The following is a 15,882-nucleotide window of genomic DNA, read 5'->3' on the forward strand; positions in this document are numbered from 1 at the left end:
CGTTCCTTCGATCTTTCCATCTGTCTTTCGTATGCATATAGCAAAGTAGACGTTAATCATAATATCTATTCTTTTTTCATATTTTGTTGTTTTTAGATTTATTCATAGGTAAGTGAAAAATGCTTATATTCTTTTTTCAAATGAATTTCCATGTAACGAGTAAACAAAAAGAGTTATACCGATATTATACGTATGTGATACTGTATTACTTACATAATGTGATATCTTCCGCAAATAACATTTTTATGCTATTTAAGTTATCAATGCTTTTATAAAATTCACGATTTTTTAGCTTCGCGTAATTTTGCAGTACTGCGAGAATACGACATAGATTAAATAAGATTAGAGAATGGAAATTGGTTCCTACTTCGAATAGCGATCTTCCTACTACGCCATCTGGTGAGTGAACGATGATAATCCTGATTCACATTTACTTATGAGTTTTCCTATCTAACACATCATAACCATAGGCGTGAAAATTATTTTTGAATTCTTCAACTATCATGTTATAGAATAATAAGTACAACCTACAATTACATATTTTAGAAATTACACGTTTATATCATTATCTACGAAGATATGTTTATCTTTTTCTGTTTAACCTTTTCGATACGATCGTCAACGTTTCTTTATCTATTTAAAAATAAATATTTGAAGAGGTTCATTGTAATGTTAAAGAGATTCAATTTAATGTTAATTAAATTTAATTATATCAATTACTTAATATGTAAAAAGAGAAAGGAAGAGGGGGAGAGAGAGAGAGAGAGAGAGAGAGAGAGATATCATAAGCTTCAATGATTGAATAGAATCCAATAATACTTACATTCATATCTACATATTCGATTTGATATGGCCCATTTCTCTTCTTCTTAATTATAGACATAGGTTATATTGATATTTACTTTTCATTTATGTATTACGATTTCATGGATAGCTCATAACTGCGAATGTTTGTATCTAAAAATAGCTACGTTCGGGAGGGAGGAATAATTCCTCGCCAAAAACATATTGCGTTTTATTGTTCTCGCCAAACGTCATATTAAAAATCGCTTGTGGAATTTCGAGCGATGGCGCTAAAAAACAACGAACGGGAAGGAGGAAAGGATATCGACACACGTCGTGGTATCGCGTTCGACGCGATCAATGCGAAATGAGCCAAAGTTCTCGCGTGGCTGCCTTCTCGGTATCGCGATCCAAGAAATTTTTGTCGGACGTGTGTAAGCTTCGATGACATGTATCGTACCGGAAATACATTTTACGAGACGGTTCGTCTTCCCTCCATCGACCGTTAAACCGTAATAGAGGGACAATTAACGGTAAAGCGAGGAGTTATTCCGATTAATTATTGCGTCGATGATGCCGCGTGGACGACGCAGTCATCGTCCGATCTCGCCACCTGCACCGTTTCGTCCTCGACGTTGCGCCCACGTTTCGTCTCTTTCTCTCTTTCGCGATCGCCCTACTCGTTGCGGTCGTCGCAAGAGAACGTTATCCCCCCCTCACTGAACTTTACGAACTCCCTCCACGTAACGAACAAGTCGAAGGAACGCGGTGGCGCGTTGCTCTTCGGCACCGGGGCGCCTGTATTCCCACTCCACCGGCTTTCCCCACCACCGTCAATCTTATCGGCTTATCGCGAGCCTGATTGGCTGTTCGTGACGGCAACGCGCGCAGCAACGGCGCGACTTGACCAGAGTCCCCGGTAGTTTCCACGCAGTTCAGTTCACATCGTTTCTTTTATCCGGTTGGTTGTATTCGCGCGTGATTTTCATCCGGTTTGCTTTTTCATATTACCATGCGACGACTGCCCGCTTATAATACATCGTGTTTTTGCTCTTACTAACGTAGATCATTCTTTATTCTTTTTAATTTTACGAGCGGCTATTTTGAAACGTTTCGATAATTTGTCATCTTCTATCGCTTGAGAATCCGGTAGACCATCGTCGATATTTTTCCATGACGATCCTTCTTGTCACGTAAGTGCTATTACATGGAGAGAGAGAGAGAGAGAGAGAAAGAAAATCGACCTTCGTACTCGTTCAACTTTTGCCCCGTCCTTCGCTTCTCTCTCTCTCTCTCTCTCTCTCTCTCTCTCTCTCTCTCTCTCTCTATCTCGTTATACGTAGGTCTCGCGCGCGTGCGTTCTTTCCCCTTTTCCTTCTCTAGCACCTTACCATACGATCACCACCACTACCACCCAGAATTACCATCTTCTGCTTAACTTCTTTACTCCCTCCTCCGTCTTCTTCGTCTTACTTCTCTCTCTCTCTCTCTCTCTTTCTCCCCCCACTCTTCTCACTAACCCTCTTCCCCTTCTACCTCGTCCTTTTCCTCCTCGATCGTGTCCACGCTTCCGGCTGACAGTGCGGTTTTTGAGTTCGTGCAACTTAGGGGTACGTCCCTTCTTTCTCTCTCGTGAGTTTCTCAGTGAACATCGCGAGCATTCGTCGGGCACTCCAAATACGGTAGGAAGTCTCGTACTTGTGCGGTCTCTACGAAAAAGATCTACCTCTCGTACTTATTCGCGTTTATATTCTTTCGAAAAGCTGTCCACGTTAACCGTTGTCGTCGATCTTTCCCTCCGCCATGCTCTTGCCATGCCCTCGATGCTTTCGAATATCGATCGAGGTATCACGCGAGTGGTATTCATTATACTGGGAAGCCAATATAATAGGTAAGCAAAAAAGAAAAGAGAAAAAAAAGAAAATAAGCTTGTAATATCTATCTTATAATGCTTTCATGGTCTTTACCCTCCACGCGCATCCGCTCAGTATCCGTTCAAACCGGATTCTACCGCCCCCTTCGTCCGGCTGGCGAGTTCGCTCGTTCCTTATTTTTACGAAACGCAAGACATTCGAGATTCCTCGTTCCTAATGATAATGATGATGATAATGATATATCAGTGTTTGAATTAAACGGTCGGAACATTATGTAACCCGCGCGATTTGAACATGGACGCCACGTGTCCGCCTTGCTTCTGAGAGCATTGTGCTTCCGATAGTCGCTAGGCGACGAAGAAGTAGGATGAAGAATAAAAAGAAGAGGAAAAGAAAGAGAAAGACAGGGAGAAGGAAGGGCAAGATTGATGAAAAAAGCTTTCCGGTTTTCTACCCTGTCGCATTTCTTCATTTTTTCTTTTTATCCCTTCTCACTCTCTCTCTTTTTTTTTTTTTTTTATTTTTTCCCCTCGACGGCGAGCCGTCGTGGCCGTTCGCGCTGTCTCTCTTTTTCGTCGTTTTTCCGATACTGCCGAACGTAATGGCAGCTATCGGACGGCGTAACGCGAAGGGAACGAACGCGAACGACACGGTATATGGGCGGGTGTCGTCGCTGTGGCGGACACGCCCATTGGTTCGTTTTGTTCGTTGAAACCGGCCATACGTTTCTCCGCGCGCTCGATCAAATTGAATTCCGTCTCTCTCTCTCTCTTTCTCTCTCTCTCTTCTCTCCTCTCTCTCTCTCTCTCTCTCTCTCTCTCTCTCTCTCTCTCTCTCTCTTTCTCTCTCTCGTGCACGCACGGTGGTGGTTTTCTGAGGTAGTAGCCTCGCTTTTCTCGTCACGCCATATTTGGCGCTCGCAAACGGTGTTCCGCTCTTATCCCTCTCTTTCTCCTTCGCACTCCGTTTCTCGTTCCATGAGCCATCTCGCTCTCTCATGATACCTTATTTTCACAAGCGGAACGGGCACGCGCGCGCGCGCTTATTCGCTCGCTCACTATCCGATGGAGTCGAATCGGTGTAGCTATTATTGGACTCCGTACGCGTCGTCCTCTTCTTTACCGAACCAACGACAACGACGACGACGACGACGACGACGACGACGACGACGATGACGATGCGGCGTGGCGCGAAGCGTGCTCTTGCGCGTGAAAGTCGTGTCGATGTGGCTGCGGCGGAGACGAGAGAAGGAAGGTGGTAGCGAGGAACCGCATTCGAAATTTATCGTGCGCGCTCGGCACGACTCGTCGTCGTCCCCCGCATTCTATCTTCTTTCTATCTCTATCTCTATCTTTATCTCTCTTGCTTCGCGACACCACCCGACGATCGCAGACGATCGACGCTCATTCGTCGTTTCGCAGCGCGCACGGATGCGCACACGTTGCTGCATGGCGCCGTTACGTGCATGCGTGCGTCGTGCGTTCATCGTGCATGCGTGCGTGCGTACGTACGAGCCGTGGAAAGCACTGCGCGTAACGAGCTGCGAGGAAGAAAGTCCGAGAAGGATCGAACGTTTAGGTTAAGTTTGAGGAAGGGGTGGGGAAAGGTTGCTCGCGTGCCCAAGAAACTGCATTTTTGAAAAGGATCGACTCCATTAGCATATATATATATATATATATATATATATATATATGTACGTTGTATGAAAAAAAAATATATATATATAGAGAGAGAGTGATAAATTAACGAGTCCGACGTTGGAATGTGCGCGAACCAGCTAGCTTTTTCTTTTTTCGTGTCTATAATCTCGAGATGATCGAAAATGATGAGATAGGTTTATTTTAGCAGCCATTCAATCAGGAGAAAGAGTTACGTTGAAAAGAAAGCCTTGCCTTATCTTCTTCTGCGTTTCAGACATCTTTGGACGCATGGAGGAGAAGGCCATCGGAGATAGGTGGTAATACACGAACGTGTCTCCTACTCGGCGCATCAGGAAGTAACTAGCGATCGACAGTGGTGGAAGGTTTTGAAGCAGACGCGAGACGGGTTCGCTCGATTTTCTTTTCTTCTTTTGCGTCGTTGTTATCGACGTGTGTCTCTTCTCTCATGCCTTTGAACTTTGAACGAACGAACAAGACCTTTTCGTTTTGCTGCATCGCATATGTACATATATACATATATATTTAAGTACATAGCAACGCTCTGTATCTTCTTTTCTCTGGCACGTTATCTCAATGAACTCTTGGAAAGTTATAGCTTGACAACGAACGTATATCTACGATTCGTATTTACGCATTCTTTTCTTAAAGAGAGTCGCAAAATTTTCCAAAGAAGCGAAATAAGATATCTGTTATTCGATAGAAGGGAGACCCAGCCGCAAGATATTTTTGTCGTATACCAAAAGCTATATACACGTACTGGATCGTTCGTTAGGAAGGAAGACGTGCATTTACGAAAGTTCTTTCGTTCTGTTTCATAACCTGCCAGGGCTAAAAAGAATATTGAGACGTTATTATAATGATTCGAGTTGGTTTTGTCGTTCCACGTGTCAACTCGATCTTAACATTCTAAACAGTTATTTTCTTCTTATCTTTTGGATGACAAAAGTCAGATTCTCGCGTTTCGCTCTTTATGTATGTATGTCCTTTGTTTCATTGCAAACGCGGTTGCGTTTTGCCCAAAGTACTCTCTTCTTTGACAAACGCAAAAAGCACAATCCACGAGGATTCGACAAAAGTACCTCTTTGACTAACACGAATCCGTCTTCTTCTCGAAATTCTCAAGAGAGATAGCATCCATTTAGCGAGAGAGGTTTAAAAAGAACGTTCATCCTTCGGTTCTTTGTTTCTGAAACGATGACTCCATCTTCTTGGTCGCCTATTTTTCTTTTTTATTTCTTTATTTTTCTCTTCTGCAGCCTAGTACGAGCAAATCGAGTTTTTATCATTATTATTTATATCATTAATTTTTAACGAACTTTCTAAAACTTCCATTTATTTCTAATTCCTTTTCTCTATGCTTTCCAAAATTCGTAAAAAGAAAAAAATGGAATTAGCCATGTAAATTCGTTCGTATCGGCAACCTACCTCTTCGTCAAACTTCGGATGGAAGCCATGGGAAAACGTAATAAGTTTCGATTTAGTTTTACTAAGGTCGCGGGAGCGTTCGAATGGACACGTTCGCAAGAACGAATAACTACGGGCTCGGGTTTATGTCGATGGCGTTATTACTTACATACGTACGTGCGTGAAAATATCGTTCCATCGTTCTCCTCATACTCGTGCGTTCGATGACGTCCGGTCTAAAAACGCATTTAAATTCTTCGATCACAGTCATGGGAGAACCGTTAACCCATTAACGAAGAGCCTCTTATAAATCAGCATTCGTTCGCAAGAAAGCGAGTCCCACTTCCGTGACGATGCTTCGTTTCGAGAGGAAGAAAAAGAAGAGGGGTAGGAAATTTCGCGGGAATATTTTTGTCCCTTTTGGCGTAACGGCCGTGAGCTCGAAATTAATAGGGCTCGTTTACGAGCGAGTTTTCGGCGATTATTCGTCTCGTCGTCGCCGACTACGAACGTTTTTCTTCCCTTCTCTTTTTCTCTCTTTATCCTTCTTCTTCTTCTTCTTCTACTACCTACTACTACTACTACTACTACTATTTCTTCCTCCTCTTTTTCTTCGAGGGAGAAGGAAGAAGAAAAAGAAGAGGGAAAAAGGGAGAGAGAGCAAGACGAAACGAGACGAGACGAGACGAGACGCGACACGGGTGCTAGTCGAGTCTCTTTTCCCGTGAAAGGAGGTCTGAGACGCGGCCATCTTTGGAGAGCAGATTAAGGCTCGTTATGGATATTAGTCTTTGCCGATTTGCATAAAGGCGGAGATGTTGATACGTACGAGTCGTGCGATAACGAGCGACGAATGGCACTGCTTCGCGGGAAAAGAAGTTATTTCATTATTTCTTCTCTCTCTCTCTCTCTCTCTCTCTCTCTCTCTCTCTCTCTCTCTCTCTCTCTCTCTCTCTCTCTCTTCCTTTTTATTTATCGTCTTTTTTCCACTTTCATTCGTAAGAAATACTTGTCAAGTAGATAAAAAGGAAATTATAATTCGCCTACGACGTTTAACGTAATATGTGAAAAAATCGAAGAATCTTAATTTCGTTGATCCGATTCGCTCGTCTTTATTAGAAGTAGTCGCATAAAATGATTTTCAACGTCCTCTACGTCTGCTCCCTCTTTTTTTCGCTCTATTACGTTCAATAATTCATTTCAGTTTTTTTGCACTTTCAATTCGCACCGCTTCGACCGATAATTAGGATCTTCTCGTTCAAATTTACGATCTACGATATCGCCTCCGATATACCATTTTGCTTGGAAATTTCTTCATTTTTTCTTCTCTCTTTTCTTCTCCTTCTTATCTTCTTTCTGCTCCTCCTCTTCTTCTTCTTTTTTCCTCGTACCATGAGATACGCGTTTCTCTTCGGTCGTCGCTTCTGGAAACATTTTCTCAAACAAATTTCTACCAACACCAGAGAGAACCACAGCGAGTCGCTTCGCAAAACCGGTTACGTGAAACTTACAAGAGAAGAGGACGTATAAACTCATTTCGAGGACGGTTCGAGCTAAGCGAACGAAAAAGAGGTCGCCTTGCTTCGATTCGATCGAAATTTCAAAAAGTCCCGCTGTCGTTACAATTCGTTTTACAAGGTGAATAAGTATGAGCATGGACGAATGAAAACGTTTATCGTTTTCGAACGATCTTCTAAAGTATCGTCTTCTTGGTCAAAAGGTAGAACGACGATATTACCGATCGAGCTTCGGAAAAAAGCAGAGGTGAATATCGGTAATGTCGATTTCTACGATTCTTCGAGATACATCCGATAAAAATAGGTTCGTTCATCGGCTCAAAAGAATTACGCTGGGATCCATTCGACAATTTGTTAAAATCGGCGATTAGCTCAGTTTTTTACATCGCGTACCATCGAAGAAAAATAATAAACAAATGGGAAGTAAAGATTCGAAATTGTGCGATGTATATATATATATCTTCTTTTCTTTCGATTTTTTTAACTTCTTTCACCAGACACGTTTCTTCTAAAGAAGCTCCGGTATGTGCTTCTCGACAAAACGAATGACTTAATTAAGTGTTCCGGCCATTAAACATTTATAAATAAACATATGAACCGTCGATGATGAGGTAACGGCGCATCGTTATCGCCTAATTGCGATGCGTTAGTCCTGCTTTTCACGTTAAGTAAACTCGGCCTTTCCGTGCATTTACCAAGTAAAATTCTTCCTTGGTTGAACAAACATTAATAGATAAAAAATTGCAATGATGGTAGTCACGACAGGGTAACGGGATTTCCAAGGAAAAAAAGAGGAAAAAACGAAAAACGAAAAAAATACAGAATACGAGTTGTTTCTCGTTAACGTTGAAACTTCTTGAATGAAATGTAAGAATCGAATCGAGGATTTTTGCGATCCCGAAACATCGCGAAACTCGTTAATCCTATTCATGTGCGCTCTATAATTAGAAGAATTCTCTTTTTTCAACGTGCCCGTTATAGCATTTGCTATTTCACTCTCTCAATACGTAGAGCACTCTGGCTCGCGAGGAATTCGAAGAGCTTGCGGAGTCGAACGATCGTGAAGTAAGATCCACCTGTTTTATCTTCTATGTGTTAGGCTTTCGACATCGGTTCGTCGTTAAAAAGGAAAGAAAAAGGAACAAAACAGAATATACCTTTTATTTATCGAAGAACATACAATGAAAAAGGATGGAAAACGGCAAACGACCTTAGACTTGAAAGTACATTCACTGCTCCTTTCACAGTCTCGAAGATATTTTAGGATCTACAGTTTACTGATCTCAGCGTTAATAGCTGCGATAATAACGATGCGTAAACGGAAGCTGCGGAGGAGGATAAGGCGGAGGGATGGTTATGCAGGGAGAGAAAGAGAGAATAGAATAGAATGAAAATGAGAGAGTACCGATTGGTACATTGCGCAGGACAAAACGAAAGTTATAGTTCTCTCTGTTTCTCTTGCAACACACGTACGTTCAACCGATACTCTACCACGACTGGTTGGTAAAATCTAGTTTCTTCGGGGATACGGTTTTTAACGAAGTAACGAAATCGGCTTAGGATTACACAGCTGGTCACACATCACCTCCAACTTCGTCGAGTTCTAACGACGATCGAATTTCTTTTGAAAAACGCGAGACGGTAGTCGCATCTAAATTGTTTCAAAAATCGATTCTTGGAAATCACCTTGCTTTTTGAACGGACTATGTAAGCGATATGTCGCTTTATCGTCGAATACTCGTACATAATTCTGATATAGAATAGAATGAAGAATGAAGAAATACAAAAGAAATTAAATGAACTAAAAAGAAAAAGAAAAGAAAGAAAGAAAGAAAGAAAGAACATCTTCCTTTCGAATGGTATAATACCTCGGTGACATCCGTAATCCTCTTCTTTCGAGAAATATCATTTTTAACAGAGTTAATAATCGGAGGCGCAGGATCGCGCTTACTCTCGTCCGACGTGCGACTTAATAACTAATAATTTTTTATAATAACTACGATCTCGATGGCAACAGTAAAATTGTCGTTTCGGAAATATCTTGTGACACGTTACACGATTTACTACGTTGCGAATAAGTCCATGAGAATGCTATGTTAAATTTCAAAATGCGTGTTCACGATATGGAAAATGTTCGCATCGTCGCATATCTAATAACGATGAATCGTTAATTTATCTTTATACCGTATGCGATGACAATGAGGATTACAAGGTAAAGAAATGCAAGTAGGATTTCATTAAGCAGTCTGTTCGCATTGTATTTGTTTCTTTACCAGTGCGAGAACGATTATAAGAGTTCTATCCATCGATGAATAAACACTATTCAATTTGACCTTCGCTTTTGAGTACGTAAGTAACGATCTTAACACAATGATTCATTGGAAATAATAAATATATTCTTAATAAACATATAATTGTACGGTAGAATCGTCAGGCATGCTAATCAGACGAGACATACCCCCCTCTCCCTTCTTTCCAATTTGAAAGTAAAATACATTTATCCGTTTCACACTTTCATTCTATGTAGATACGTATGTAACGTGCAACGAATAACGGGTGAGTCGGTAATGGGGGAGGGCAACGATAGATCGCACGACATTTGACACGTATAAAATTCGTAATATCTTCCACACGAAAGTAGGATGAGGTTTGAATTAAAGCTCGGACGAACGAAGCTTCGCGTGCTTTTCGAATCTCCTTATCGTGTTTCTCTCGGATGACAAGATCCATAGCACGCACGTGTCACTTACATGATGGATATCTCTCGTTATAAAGAACTTACTCGTCGTTCCGCCATATTGAAAAATCATTCACCTTGACTCGACTTAAGAAGGTACTAAAAACTTGTTTATTCCCTTGTGTTTCTCATGCTTTGTGTGTGTGTGTATGCTTGTTTTTTTTTCTTTTTGCAATATATTCCATAAGAAGTGAATCGTCGTAAATGACTATAAAAGGCAGTCTAGTGAGATCATTTCTACGTCTTTGTACGTCGTTTCTATGACATTGATCGGTCAAGTTTTCTAATTATTTAGCTCGTTAAAAGATGTTACAAGATGGGTTGCTCTCTGTGGCCCGTTAAAAAAGATTGCCAATGTCTTTTCCGTAAAATCCATTTCACTTTCACGCCATTCTTATCAGCGATTAATACAACGTCCCTATGCATATCTATTGCGTACAGCGATCTAAAGTGCGAAGTCTTGAAAGTATTAAAAGCATTAGGTTATCGCACTAGTCATGAACTTTACAAAGAGATATCGGTATCAGACAAATGCCTATCAACGAGTATAAAAATAATTCGGTAGTATAAGTACTTAAAGTACTCCGTCGTTAGCAGATTATGTACAATCGTTGAACTTATACCTTTGAATCTTAAACATTAGTTTCTTTTTTGCGAGAAGAAATGCTTTCGTGCTATATCTTCTATATTGTTTCTTCTGTAACGTTATAATCTATAATCTGTAATTTGTTAATCTATATTCTTAAATATTTATTCTGTTTTTACAGAGAAAGGAGCAGCAAAGATAAGAGAAAAAAAAGAGTGAAAAGAAATAAATAACCACGGCGTGTCGTTGATTCGAAGAAAAGAAAAAAAATGGAAAACTTAAGGCAAAGAAAGTAAAGACGAGTACGCAGGTGAATGGACGAGGACGAGGACGGGTTGATCGAGCGAAATGTAAGGGCGAAGCGACGGCGCAAGCGGGTCCCAGTGAATGTCCTTGGATAAAAGGTGTCATCGTACGGAGTATCTGTTCACATCTTACCGGGCAGCATTGGATTGAAGTTGAACCTTCTAATACTGTCAGGTAAAGATGTCGTCAGGATTCCGAAATCAACGTGCCAACACGGCGACAACCTAGGACGACTACGACGACGACAAGGATCGTAACGAGCATCGACCGAGTAAACGTTCTAAGAGCGTTACCTATAGCTATCTTATACACGCTGTTGAGACACACGACGGATAATATTACGTCTGGCTGCACGGGTTCATACTTCTTAAACTTCTTAAGTAGCCGAGAATAACTTTCACGCATATACACATGTACATACATAGATGGATAGATTGCACGTATGGTAAATGGTAATACGATAATTGTTATCCATACGACACATGTATACAACGAAGTATTTCGTAGGTCTTAATGGATGAATTTATTAGTAGCACGACAGATACGATCGAATGTTATTGATATAAAAAAGAAAAAAGAAAAGAAAATGAATCACAATTTTCAATCTTAGAGCGATCTATAACTAATTATTTTTTAGCTCGCTTTGCTACACGTGCTTTGTATTTTTTTTTAGTTCTTGTCTCGGTATAACAAAAAATTGAGTTCTTTAAACACAATTCGTTGACTCAAGCGTGCTATTTTAGAGTTAAGTATTATTGTTTCTATGTCACAGAAATACGAATTGAAAGTTCCTTCGAAGTTTTTTGTTTTTTCATTTCTTTTTGTTCGATAGAACATAATTAATAAATTGGACAAAAAATTACTTACATATAAGCTAGGATTATACTTATCAATATGCTTTTTCCAATTGAATTTTGTTACCAACGAGCGATGGAAAGAGCATAGGATTAAAATATAAAAATGTAAATCCATAGTGGAGAAAGATGCATTCGTGTAGATTGAAGATTTCCTTTCTTTTTCTTCTGTTAAGAAGAACCTGTACTGGCTCTCCGACAAATGCGATCGCATCGCCGTCTTCGAAAACGTCGCGACATCGAAAGGTGCATCGTAATGAGCTCCTCACGCCTGTCGTGTTACTCGTGTTGCGGGTATATATATATATATATATATATATATATATATATATATATATATATAAATGTCTGTGCATGTAACATATTTTCTGCTCTCCCGCGACAACATAATCCCCATCCAGAGTCGAACGTGTGTGGTGATAATCTGCGCTTGAGAACGTTGAGACGAGGAAAGGAAGAAACAAGCGGAAGTGTAATATATATACATGTCTTTCTCTCTCATTCTCTGCTCTTCTCATTCATCATTTGTAGTTTATTTATAAATAAAATTCTATCTCTATCTCTTTCTTGCTTCGCGTATAGCATAGTACCGGTTTTCTGTAAATATTTTCACTCTGTTTCTATGCCAGTCTTAAAAAAACGATCGAGTCTTTGGAATTTCGTGAACCGACAACAGCGCGATACGTATTTTCGGTTGATCGTGGTGGCTCGCGTGATTCTTGCGGTGGCGGGGTCAAGAAAGAGGAAGAGAGAGAACATGGCGGGCAAAGCGGGGTCGGGGAGAATCAGCTTCGAGAGAGGAAAAGAACGAGGACGATAAATAAGGTGGTCGCTGTCTGCAGGCGCGCCAAGCGCTGCGTGTGTGTATTCGTGTAGGTACATGCATCACGTAAGTACATGTACACTACTTATGACAAGTATATGTATGGATGTACGTACGTTTCACGTGTGTGTGTATGTGTGTATGCATACATATGTAAGCTTTAGGTACGTACAGCTTGCTCACATGCCGAGGAAAGGAGAAAACACTCTTGCAAGTCGAACGACCGTGCACGCAGAAACGGCAGGAGGGTTCTACGATCCTGTATCGTTGTCGGTAGGAGGTAGAAACGCGGCAAAAGCTCTCCACAGTCTTGTAGTCGTATGCCTCGGAGCTGCTCGGCGCGGCGAGCGAGTAGGCGCGTCAGGAATGTAACGCCTCAAAAACGATGCCACGATCGTCGTAAAGCATTGCGTGGGTCCGCCTCGCGACGTGGAAATGAATACGCCAGTGTAGAATTAAGAATGATCGAAAAATAGATTCGATGTGAAAGGAATTTCGGTTCGTTCGATTCTCCATAGCGTGGGCTTTTTTCATTCGATTTCGTTTCTTATATTATTCTTGTTCGTTCGTTTGTTTGTCCATAAAGAACATCGACGTAATTGGTAGAAAATTGTTAGATAATTACTGATAATCGATGCTACGTCTTATCATTTTTTTATTTAATGTCTTCAGAAGACAAAAATAAACAACATACGAAATTATATTTTGTACGGTTTTTCAATCCATTCGTTCACCTTGAAACTATGTTCTTCAGGTTGTATGTAAGCAATATGCATTGTATATTTGTTTATGCCAGTGTTATAAATCGGATTATACCATTAAAACAACAGAATGGATACGTACGACAGTTAAGTAACGCTCATACAAGATATTTCGAAGTTAACGTTTGCATCAATTTTTAGGATCCATTCAAAGTGTAATTTTTTACTTTTTAGATATTCAAAATGACTTTTTATGAAGTTCTCACGTGTCTAACATGTTTATGTAATATGTAATATATTTTCAGGTCTCTGCTGCGACGTTTTTTTTGTTACTCTTTCTCAAAGAATAAATATTTTCATAATAGATATTAATTATCAATCCATAATCACTTGTTATTAATCGTATCACCTGACTTAGCATTTTCCATTTATTGTTAGATTATTTTTATTCTCCATAATAAATTCTCCTACAAAAAATTTAAGATCAAAGTGATAACTAAACAATTTTTTTTTATCAATGAATGGAAACTTATTATATTAACAGAATATTTCAATAAAGCTAGCATATTGACTAGCAGCCATTCTTTGGAATATTTTAATAAAATTTGTTTTTTCATTTTGCAAATTTAATTTCCATGAATATCAAAATCTTCCTCTTAATCGTTAACATATCATATACAGATGATATTACCTATCAAATATAAATATATATTCTGTAATTACAATTTTTTATTATACAAAAATATGATATTTAACTATATTTTTTTGTTGTAGTAATTCTCTATATTTACATCAAAGATAGTAGAACAAATGTATATCTATGCAAATTCGTTATTTCAATTTCTTATTCGTTTGTTGTTCTTTTAAGTTTTTCATGCAAATTCGTTATATTAGTTCGTTATGAATTTTAATTTAATATACTATACTTACATTAGAATTAGAATCAGATTATGTATGCCGCAGCTTTTTGGACAATTTTTTCTCTACAAATAGGGCATTGATTAATAATACCTTCCGCACAATCTTCACACAAACATACATGTCCACATGGTAATAAAATAATTTCTCGAGGATTCGTGCGGCAAACTACACACAATTGATCTTCTCTAAGATCCGAATCTCTTACGAATTGTCGTCTTTGTCTACGAGACGCAGCAAGACTTTCTCTTAATTGCTCTGCTAATCTTCTCTCTTGTCTAGTTTTCCAAAAACGCCGAGCTACCACTCCACTAATTAACAATATAATTGCACCAAATATAAAGCACAGCCATCTAAAAATGATATTTAATTTTTCATATTTTATGAATTTCATTCTTTTTTAATTAATAAGCACAATATTCAATTTACTTATATGTTCTTTTGCGTTCATCTAGCTTTTTAATTAAGGAAGTGATAGACATAGTTGTTAAGTAAAATGGAGAACCATCGGTTGGAGGTTGTAGAGTTAATAAATTTTGTTTATTTATTGATGAAATTTCTCCGATTCCTGTCATTACAACACCTTCACGGAGCATTTCTTCCGTATTTTGTAAGCCACGTTGACGTACTCCTGGATAAAAGGTTCATTTGTTATAAAATTTTTGTAGGACTTTAAATTATATTTGTAAAAATTATAAAAATATTCTGATAGAAAAGTTTTAAAAACTCACCTGTGAAGAAACCCCATAAATGATCGGAGAATGAAGGTATATTAGGTTCAAAATAATCCGCGATTACATCCATGTCTAAAATATCTGCTGACAATGGATCGAGGACTTCTACTTTATACCGGCCATTTTGTAAAACAAATGGTATTGTATTATATATCTTTTGCATTGTGTGTTCTTGGTTTGACCTATACAATGAATAATATTACTATTATACTTTCTCTCTTTTAAAAAAAAAAATATATATATCTTATAAAATGTTATCAATTATTGTTTTATACTATTTTCTAATTAAATTATATTATACCAAAAGCCTGCTGTAGTTCTAGCGACCACATGTTCCTTGATGCTAAGTTTTTGTAAAACTCCAGTTATTTCTCTTCTGTTAATACTACGTAGTGGTTTGCCCAAAGACTTTATTGTACCTCTGATAGCTACATATTCTATTTTGTTGTTAGAAGAATTACTTACAGCTTCTTCCAAAGATGTACCTATTTCATAGAAATCTGCTTTCTATAAAAATAAAAAAAAAAAAAAAAAAATTAAATAAGTTTATACAAATTGCCAGAAATAGATTTACGATAAATAACCTTGTGACTTTGACAAAAATAGTACAAATTAATGTAAGGCATTTGTGTATACCAAATATGAAAAATTTGCATTTATTATAATTTAAATAAGAATTACCTTTACAGCAGCAATAGCATCTTTGCAATACAAGTACTGTTTTAGACAAATACCAAAAATTATACTATCAATACCAAGGGTTATTAGTTCACCCACGTACTCCATGGTTAGGTTATATTTTTAAAACTTAACAGCAAATCTTGACCCATGTTTGCATTCTTTTTATTCTTCACATACGAACCTACTTGATGTTATACCATTTTTAACTTGTTTTGTCATTAAACATTAAAGAGAGAACATTACGTTTTTCAAAAGTTAAATTAAATTTACACTTGACACGATCGAACCATGAGCAACCACCAC

General features: G+C 38.7%; 1 protein-coding gene and 1 long non-coding RNA gene across 4 annotated transcripts; one reads left to right on the forward strand and one right to left on the reverse strand.

Moving 5' to 3' along the window:
• Positions 1 to 1,108: 1,108 nt before the first annotated feature.
• LOC127063230 (uncharacterized) lies at positions 1,109 to 13,248 on the forward strand. 2 transcript variants are annotated; one of them, XR_007781298.1, is made up of 2 exons: positions 1,109 to 10,072; positions 10,744 to 13,248. It is a non-coding gene; the product is annotated as an uncharacterized LOC127063230 (long non-coding RNA). The 2 variants fall into 2 exon arrangements; XR_007781299.1 differs by having other exon boundaries at positions 1,109 to 9,588.
• Positions 13,184 to 15,880, reverse strand: LOC127063225 (mitochondrial E3 ubiquitin protein ligase 1-like). Of its 2 annotated transcripts, none has more exons than XM_050992670.1 (6): positions 15,580 to 15,880; positions 15,200 to 15,405; positions 14,896 to 15,080; positions 14,594 to 14,795; positions 14,177 to 14,517; positions 13,184 to 13,713 (listed from the first exon to the last, which is right to left on the reverse strand). In XM_050992670.1, exons 1-5 carry the CDS (start codon positions 15,682 to 15,684, stop codon positions 14,190 to 14,192), a joined length of 1,026 nt encoding a protein of 341 aa, XP_050848627.1. In that variant the 5' UTR covers positions 15,685 to 15,880; the 3' UTR covers positions 13,184 to 13,713; positions 14,177 to 14,189. The 2 variants fall into 2 exon arrangements, with proteins under 2 accessions (XP_050848627.1, XP_050848629.1); XM_050992672.1 differs by lacking the exon at positions 13,184 to 13,713 and adding an exon at positions 13,720 to 13,937.
• Between the last annotated feature and the right edge of the window lie 2 nt (positions 15,881 to 15,882).

This window comes from Vespula vulgaris, chromosome 4, assembly GCF_905475345.1.
Source record: "Vespula vulgaris chromosome 4, iyVesVulg1.1, whole genome shotgun sequence".
Lineage (NCBI taxonomy): Eukaryota > Metazoa > Arthropoda > Insecta > Hymenoptera > Vespidae > Vespula > Vespula vulgaris.